Genomic DNA, 8,967 nt, shown 5'->3' on the forward strand with positions numbered 1-8,967 from the left:
TAAGGCATGTCTCCTCTTGTAACTGTTGGAACAAGTTGTGCGTGCACTGATGTAGATACAGGCATTTCTGCAACTGCAGAAATTGCCACATTCTGGGTTGGCATAGTGGTGCCAGGTCCCATTCCAGTGGACACTTCTTCATTATTGTTACCACTACTTCCCCCGGGGCTACCCTGATTGCCCATGTTAGACCCTTGGGGAGAGGTTCTTCCTCGATTGCTTGCCATACTTACGGTCTTACCACTTCTCAGGTGCATATAACACGTAAATCACAAGTGAAGCAAGTAACAAGTACCAGGTAACATACAATAAAATAGGCTAAACACACAAACGCTTCTGTAAAACTTAGTTTTCACAAAAACGGTCCCACTGGGCGTGCCAATTTGTTTACACTGATTTTCGGTAAACAAATATCCTCTTAGTTCGACTAAAGGAAGTTTAGATTTCAGGGTCCTTTTGAGAAAACGTCTTGCCAAAGTGTCGTGTGTGAACTAGTGCTTTTCGACAATAGTAAAGAAAACTGGATTTAATTACATAAGGATCGATTACATAAAGTCAGAGAAATCAAAATAACATGAATACTACCAAAGATGTAGAATTCGACAAGAAACTGAACAAGCTTAACACAAGAAAACGAAAAATGCTGGTTCTGCAACATACTCCTCCATCATCACGCCTTGCTCCTTGAGTCTCATTGATGCGGACATTAGAGCTTTTGGTGAATTTTTCAGAGTTTTGAGTTGGGAACCTGTTTCCCGAATTGGCCTTTCCTATTTATAGAGCTCTATGTCCCTCTTGTCCTTGGCGGTTTTCCTCCTTGTTGGACGGGTTAGTGGGTCTGATCCCCCACGATCTGATGCTAGCTCCGGAAGTTCCGTGCGTAGTGGTGGGGGTCGTGTTTCTCAACTGCCTCAACCGTTTTCTGGTCACGTTTTCGACCATCGTGGGGAGAATTTGACTTGGTCAATGTGGCACGTGTTACACGTGACGGTGTTTGGCAGTAATTGTTGTTGTCGAATTTGGCAGCCCCCTTGACTTGGTGCGTTTTCCTTTTCCTTTCTTTAGTCAGAATTCGACTACCTTGGATGTTTTGGGCTGAATGCATTTTTCTTCTTGGACCAAAATATTGGGCCAACATTTCGTCAGCAGTAATCTTTAGGGTTATCACGCTTCTGGTTGTGGCGTGTGCACCGATCAAGAGTTCCCCTGAAGCTACCGAACCTGAGGAGTTTCTCCTCTTCTGAAGGGTATGTTTTGCTGTATTTCTTGCACCAGGTTTCAAACAGTTCTCTGGCTTCCGTTTCAGAATGGAAATAGCCATCTAGATTGGGATTGTAGCTTTCGTATTCGGAGGAACAGAGACGACGGACGCCGCCAGGCCACGGCGTCCGAAGGTGGCGGAGACAGAGGAGAGTGGAAGCGGCTCTCAGCATTTTTTTAGAACTGAAGAAACAGGGTAAAGAAATGACGACTCGATCAGGATTGTTAATAAGCCCATTTGGCCTCACAAAAATATGAATATTAATGAAATAACAGGCCCACGCCGTGCAATTTTAATTTAATAAGGGCATAAAACTGATAAACAAATAAGGAGAAAACGGGTCACCTTAACGTAACTCTAAAAATGGAGCAATACTTGATTGGAGATTGTCATTTAACATAATAGAAGAGTAAAATGTGAACACACAACTCATAATCAAATTAATCCATTGAAACGGAACCTCATTTTGTATAGAACGTTATGTAAGAAAAATTGACTCAACTCTATCATATGCTTTTCACATATCTAATTTTAAAATCGTCATGTCATTTCGGTCACAAATTATCTTCTTCGTAAAATGATAACATTCATACGTTATAAAAGCATTTAGAATACTTAAACTATCTTTGTCTCGGGGTGTTTAATTATGTTTGGTTTTCAAATCTGATAAACTTTTTGTGTCTCTTAAATTGGTTCATAATTTTCAATGCACGTTTATTCATTAGAAATTTAGAATAAACTTCTTGGGTGAATATGAAAGAATAAATAGAGCCAATACCCTAAACTAAAAAGAAAATTTTCCCTCCTTTCCTAATTTGAATAGATCATTGAGACACTTACATATATTAAGAAAACATGTAGTGTGGTTATTTAATGTAATGATTTCAAAAAAAAAAATATAGTCTTCCATATTTAATATTACTTAATGTATTGAGAAGTGTCGAAAATAAATAATTACTAGTGATAATTAAGATTTTAAAATTGTAAAAGTTCAATAAATACAAGAGTGTATATGAAAATGAGCAATAAAAATTTCTAAAATTTAGTAGGAGTTTTTATATAAATGACACCAAAATGTCTTTAAGCGATCTGAATCTCTAGTGTCCCGTCTAATTTTGGAGGAGATAAGACGTTTATTGCTGAGCTCCTAACCGTAGAGGTTCATAGGTTTAGAGAGATCGTATGTTATTCTGATTGCAACATTGTTCTTCAGGCTCACTTTAATTTTCGACTTTCTGAGTTAGAGCAACAGTGTTGCATGTTCGTTCCTTGCTTGAATCGAATTAGCATGTTGATGTATCTCATATTTCGAGTGAGAAAAACAATGCTTCTAATTTTGTTGGTCTTCTTATTTTTCATTGTATATCTGTTAATGGGTTTTGTAGATAGGGCTGAGTACCTTTGGCTCTTGTAGCTTTGTATCTAGGCTATGCCCGTTTTTCATCTAATGAAATTCCTTACATTAACCCAAAAAAAATTGTCGACTTCGTCATTTATTATTATGCTGCTTAGGCTAGCCTCTTTCTTTTCTTTATTTAGATTTAGATTTCCTCTTCTGAATGTATTATTTTTAGAGTTTAATGGATATGCACCGAAAGTGCAAAATAGTTTTAAGAAAAAATCTTAAACGTAACCAGAAAGTAGTGAACAAACAAGCCTCCCCCAACACTCTCGTTTTCTAGGGTTTCTGCGTCCTTCGTCTAAGAAGAACACAACAGAGCGGTGAATTAGGGTTTCGAGCTCGCGGAAATGGTGAAGAATCAGAAAGCAGATCTAGGCCGAGCCTTGGTGCGGCAACACAACCAGATGGTGCAGCAAACCAAGGAGAAAGGTCGCTTCTATCGGAAGAAGGTTCTCGAATCCTACACCGAAGTCTCCGATATCGACGCCATCATCGAACAAAACGATGAACCGAATCTCGATTTCCCTCCCTCTGTTGCTCCTCCCACCGTCCTCATCAACCTGTGAGTATCTCGTTCTTTCTTTCTTCTCCGCGTTTCTGTAAACTGTGAATATTTTCATGATGTTTTCGTTGTTATTGTTGTGGGTTTAGGGACCGAGACTCTGGCTCTAGCGTTGCCACGCCTGAAGAATCGAGGAAGCTGCGGAAGATTGAGGAAGCTCAACATGCTAGCAGTCTCCGAGTTCCACGCAGGTATTTCAATTATTTGTTTTTCTTGAATAATTGAATTGGTTCAATTTTCCATGGTGTGACTCTTTTGTTTTTGTTTGCTCGTTTAGGCCGGCGTGGAGTGCTGAAATGTCCGCGGACCAGCTTCATGCCAATGAAACACAGTCTTTCTTGACCTGGCGTCGCAGCCTAGCGAGGTTGGTTAGTTCCTTAGAGCGTTTATTTGAATTAACTTGAGGCTTGTTACATTGGTTTGGTTAAAAGTGGTTAGAAGTTAGATAGAATTGCTTTTACTGAAATAACTTTTTAATTAGAAATAATAATATAAAACCATTTATGTGAGCCTTACCCAACAGCTTAAGCTTTTGGGATAATTCGTTGTTTGACAATTTTAACGTGTTTCTGAACATTTTGGAAAATTCTGAAACCTCATTTTAAAGATTGGAAAAGTGGTTTGGGTGCTGCAACACAAGCATACATGCTGTTAGTTTTTGCTCTTATTTCCTTCATGTTCTTTGGTGTGTTTGGGTAAATAGTTTAACTAAGTGTTTTATACAATATCCTTTATTTCAGAAGCTTAATTAACTTCCTATTTCGTGAGTTTATCTAATAAGCTTATTGGAGTAAGCTTGAAAAAAGTTATTTTTACAAGTTTAAGGAATTATCTATTCAAGTGCTTATGTTATACCATAAGTCCATGTTTAGTTACAGATTAGCTCATTCAAACGCCGTTTAAATAGGTGTGTGATTGCATGTGTCTGAATTAGAAGCTGAAGATCAGAGTCAAAGCTGCTGAAAGTTAAAACTCCTTTACAGCTATATGTTTATGCAAAAGTTATGAATTGTTTTCCATACTTTTTTTTGGCAAACAATTGTTTTCCATACTAATTAGCATTATCTTTTAAATAATGATGTGTTAAGTGATGATGTTAGAAGAATGATGAAAGCTTTGGATATGTTTAAAATTTATATTGCTTGCTTGGTGTTGTTTCAGGCTTGAGGACAATAAGAGGCTTGTCCTTACTCCGTTTGAGAAAAATCTTGACATCTGGAGACAGCTCTGGCGGGTTGTTGAGCGTAGTGATTTGGTAAGTTGGTATCCTCTTTGAAGTTTTACCATGAAATATCTACTTTTGGGTTGATCTTTCATTTGGCTTGATACACAAAAAAGAAGGGAAAATGTCTTTAAACAAGTTTGAAGGATGATCCTAGAAACAAAAGCCTGTTTGAATTTTCAACTTCAAGAAAAAAAAACTCTTGTTGGGCACAATTGATAAAGTCCTGTTTTTATCCCTCTCTAGTTGTACATTCATTCTTTTCTATTATGTAATTTATGAAAAGCCTATTTTTTTAAAAGCATTTGGATAATTGAAATTTTGTTTTTACAATGATGGTTTTGTATTATACAGAAATATCAATAGCATAGCAACTATTTTCTGATCTTTGCTCTGTATTGTCTCTAAGTGCATTATATGTTGAAGATGTTCATCTCATTCTCCCGTACTTTTTTACCAGCTTGTTATGGTTGTTGATGCACGAGATCCACTATTCTATCGCTGCCCTGACCTTGAGGTAAGATGTTATTTTCTCTTGCTTACAACTCTAGAGATGGCTAGATATGTAGAAAGTTTAAGCTCTCTTTTTGTTAGGATCAGATATAGCAGAATCCCTTGTGCTTGATATTCTTTCAAGCAGCTTTAGTCTGGTAACAAAAAAGGCATATCATCATGTCAGTACCTATTAACTAATAAAAGTGAGAAACATAAGTGGCAATAATGGGGCAGATATCTTATGTCCGGTAATCTGTGCAGCTTAATTTTGGACTCTAATTATTTTGTTTTAACAATTATTCTACTGTGTGCGTCAAACATGACATGTTATGCTTTAATTTTACTCTGGGACAGGCATATGCTAGAGAGGTTGATGAGCATAAGCGCACATTGCTTTTGGTTAACAAGGCAGATCTTTTACCTGCTTCTATCAGGTTTGGATATGCCAAATATGGTTTTTACTGCATCAAATTATTTCTCTTGATTCTCTATCTTGCGAAGGTCCTTAATATTTATTCTCTGTTTTTTCTTCTCTTTTCCTCAGGGAGAAATGGGCAGAATATTTCCGTGCTCATGATATTCTCTTCATCTTCTGGTCAGCTAAAGCTGCTACTGCAACTCTGGAAGGCAAAAAGCTTGGTTCATCATGGGAGGCTGATAATTTGGGGAGAACTGATAACCCAGACACAAAGATATATAGAAGAGATGAACTTTTGGGCCGCTTGCAATCAGAGGCAGAAGAGATAGTAGAACGCAGGAGAAATTCAGGCTCCTCTGATACAGGGTCTTCTTCCATTAAGTCCTCTAGTGAAAGTGCTTCTGGTAGTTCACCGTCAAGTAGTGTCACTGTGGGATTTGTTGGATATCCTAATGTGGGTAAGAGTTCAACTATCAATGCTTTGGTTGGTGGAAAGAAGACTGGTGTCACGTCTACCCCAGGGAAAACAAAGCACTTTCAGACATTAATTATTTCTGACAAACTGACCCTTTGTGATTGTCCCGGATTAGTTTTTCCATCTTTCTCAAGCTCAAGATACGAGATGATTGCTTGTGGGGTGTTGCCTATTGATAGGATGACTGAACACAGGGAAGCTGTCCAAGTTGTAGCTGATAGAGTTCCAAGACATGTCATAGAGGGGGTTTATAAGATCACTCTTCCTAAACCCAAGTCATACGAGTCCCAATCCCTCCCCCCTCTTGCATCTGAACTCTTGAGAGTATACTGTGCTTCTCGTGGGTATGTCGCCTCTAGTGGACTGCCTGATGAAACTAAGGCTGCTCGTCAGATACTGAAAGATTACATTGATGGGAAGGTGCCGCACTATGAAATGCCCCCTGGTGTGTCGAGTGAGGAACAAGCTTTGGAAGATCCCACTGGACATGACTCAGATGACTTGCACGACTCGGATTTGTCTGGTATTGAAGATTCTTTGGACGGTGAGAGTGAACAAGCTCCAAATCTTGAACACGTATTGGATGACCTCAAATCATTTGACCTGGCTAATGGAATTGCTTCACAGAAAGTTACTAAGAAGTCAAAGGCACCTCATAAACAGCATAAAAAGCCCCCGAGGCAAAAAAGTCATTCTTGGAGAGCAGGGAATGACGGTACTGATGGGACGCCAATTGCAAGATTCTTTCAGAAACCAGCTAATACTGGTCCAGTGAAGGTTTGATAAGGCCATGCCCTCTTGTTTTTCTGCAAAACCTTGTCTGTTAGACCCATACACACATAGTTATAGTTACTCTGAGGTGAACTATAAATAATGTTTGCGTGTAAGTTGTAAAGCGTTGCGGAGATAAATGATGGAGGCATCGCAATTCCACTGAAGATCCTCCTAAGAAGGGGAAGGTGTTTGTGAAAATATCGTGTATTCACATTAATGAGTTAATGTTTTTATTAATGGGATGAAAATGATGTCATTTGTTTGGCAAATTGGTTACTCTCATAAGTCTGTGAAGCCATTTCTGTGTTTTCTCCATACTTATGTGCAAGCCGATGCATACCTCGTGGCATGCATAAAAGAATAATTGAATTCCGCCGGAAATTGAAGTATTTGACTGGAGAATTTGTGGTTATCTTGTGATGTAACAGGACGAAATGAATCTTATTGTGATGGAATGGAATAGTCAATAGAATGTAGCAGAGACAAATGAAGCTATTTTTTATTTTTATTGTTAGGGCTTTGAATTTTTTTATGATATTATCTCCATTTCTATTTATCTCTTCAGCGAGAGAAGAAAGTACACGGATTAAAGATTTTTTTTTTACACAGATTAAAGAATTTAATTATTTTATTCAGATTGTTTTATATTTTGTTTTACCCTTGAACTAGTTTAATTATTTTCTTTAGTAATTATTTTATTCAGATTATTTTACAATTTTTTTATCCTTGAACTAGTTGAATTCAGATTGTTTATATTTTGTTTTATCCTTGAGTTAATTAATTTATATAGATTTCAGATGATAAATTTAAATAATTTGTAAATATATCATTTGATTTAAATTTGAACATTGATTAAAGAAAATTAAGAAAATCAATAGGATACTAAATTAAATGTTTATTAAATATTATTTTAATTTAATGTATAAACTTGAAATAAGTGTGACAAGACAATAAAGGTACATTACTTTATTACAAGAGATATATATAACATAGTTACACTTAAAATTATTCTGTAGCAGACGCCAAAGGTGTAAAACTACCTTTCTTCCACATTACTTTTTTTTTTTTTTTTTATTGGGAGGGACTAAGTCCAGAAACTACAAATGAAATTGCCTCGGGTAGGAAACACCCGTTACATAAAAAAAAACATCAAATTCCTACGACTAGGAGAGGGTCAACATGGACACAAGTTAGCTACTTATAATCAATAAAATCTAACACAAATGATAAATGATAAATAACTGACTCAATCTTATAATTGTTGACGGAATATAACTTGAGAAACCAAAAATTGAGCTAATATGCTACTTTCAATTAGGCTTAAAAGCATTTTTGGTCCCCCACGTTTCAACTTTGTGCAAGAGTGGTCCCCAAACTAATTTTATAGCATTCCTAGTCCCCCACGTTTGCCTCCGTTAACATAGTTGGTCCCTCTGCTCTTTTCCGTCAAAATTTGGACGGATCTCTCCTACGTGGAATATTTTAATGACTTGGCCAACATTTAGGAGTGAGAGAAAGACCACGTGAGTGGCACGTGATATCTTCTCCTTCATTTCATAAAATCCCCCATTGTATCCCACCTGATTCTAACCCAAACCCATCAAATCCCTAATTTCATAAAATCCCCAATTGATCTCCTTCTTCGATTCTTAGCTATGGGTGGCTATAGCAGTCCGTCAAATCGGTGGGATGGAGGAGAGTCCTCGCAACACACAAGGTCAACCTCGCATGGACGAAGTGAGAACTCATCGGGCTTATCTGATTCGAGGAGAAGAATGGTGAAAGTCTGTGGGTGTGGAGTTGAAGCTCCGTTGCTGACTTCGTGGACTGGGGATAACCCTGGGAGGAGGTTCTACGGATGTGGTTTGTTCAAGGTAAGGTTGATGCTGTTTAGATTGTTCCATGTTGCTTCTGCTTCGATTCTTCCATGTTGCTGCTGTTTCAATTCTCTTCTGCTTCTGTTTCTTTCTAATTCTCTGTATGAAACTGTGGTTGAAGATTGTAAACTGACACACTTGTTTTGCAAATGATGAGTTGTAGGTTCATGGTAGACGATTGTGCAGGTTCTTTGAATGGTATGATGATGTTGGGAATGTCAGGGAGAAGAAGGTTATTGCCTTGCTTTCGAGAAAGAATGCTGAGATGAAGAAAACAATCACAGTCCTAGTCTGTTGTTTGATCTTTGCCATCATTATGATCATGGCATTGATATTTGCTTATGTCTCTAAATAGGTCAGGTTGGGGATTAGGAATTGTGTAGGAAAATTGTTGGTGTATGTAGAGGGAAGTGGAGTGAATTAATGTAGTGATGTCTGAGGTTGCTGTTTTGTACTGAAAACTTGTTGATCAATGGAATGA

The 8,967-nt window shown here is 37.6% G+C and overlaps 1 protein-coding gene across 1 annotated transcript; it reads left to right on the forward strand.

The window, feature by feature from the left end:
* The first annotated feature begins 2,825 nt into the window (after positions 1–2,825).
* On the forward strand, positions 2,826–6,924 carry LOC130747084 (GTPase LSG1-2-like). Its single transcript, XM_057599905.1, has 7 exons — positions 2,826–3,225; positions 3,315–3,416; positions 3,503–3,589; positions 4,387–4,480; positions 4,908–4,964; positions 5,297–5,376; positions 5,487–6,924. The coding sequence occupies exons 1-7, from the start codon at positions 3,011–3,013 to the stop codon at positions 6,616–6,618; spliced, it is 1,767 nt and encodes a 588-aa protein (XP_057455888.1). The 5' UTR covers positions 2,826–3,010; the 3' UTR covers positions 6,619–6,924.
* Positions 6,925–8,967: the final 2,043 nt, after the last annotated feature.

Source organism: Lotus japonicus, chromosome 3 (assembly GCF_012489685.1).
Source record: "Lotus japonicus ecotype B-129 chromosome 3, LjGifu_v1.2".
Lineage (NCBI taxonomy): Eukaryota > Viridiplantae > Streptophyta > Magnoliopsida > Fabales > Fabaceae > Lotus > Lotus japonicus.

Bases quoted from the DNA above. Each gene is read 5' to 3' on its own strand.
- LOC130747084 (XM_057599905.1), top strand. From the start codon at position 3,011: ATGGTGAAGAATCAGAAAGCAGATCTAGGCCGAGCCTTGGTGCGGCAA. The intron at 4,481-4,907 runs GTAAGTTGGTAT...CTTTTTTACCAG, and splicing joins TTGTTGAGCGTAGTGATTTG to CTTGTTATGGTTGTTGATGC. The intron at 4,965-5,296 runs GTAAGATGTTAT...ACTCTGGGACAG, and splicing joins ATCGCTGCCCTGACCTTGAG to GCATATGCTAGAGAGGTTGA.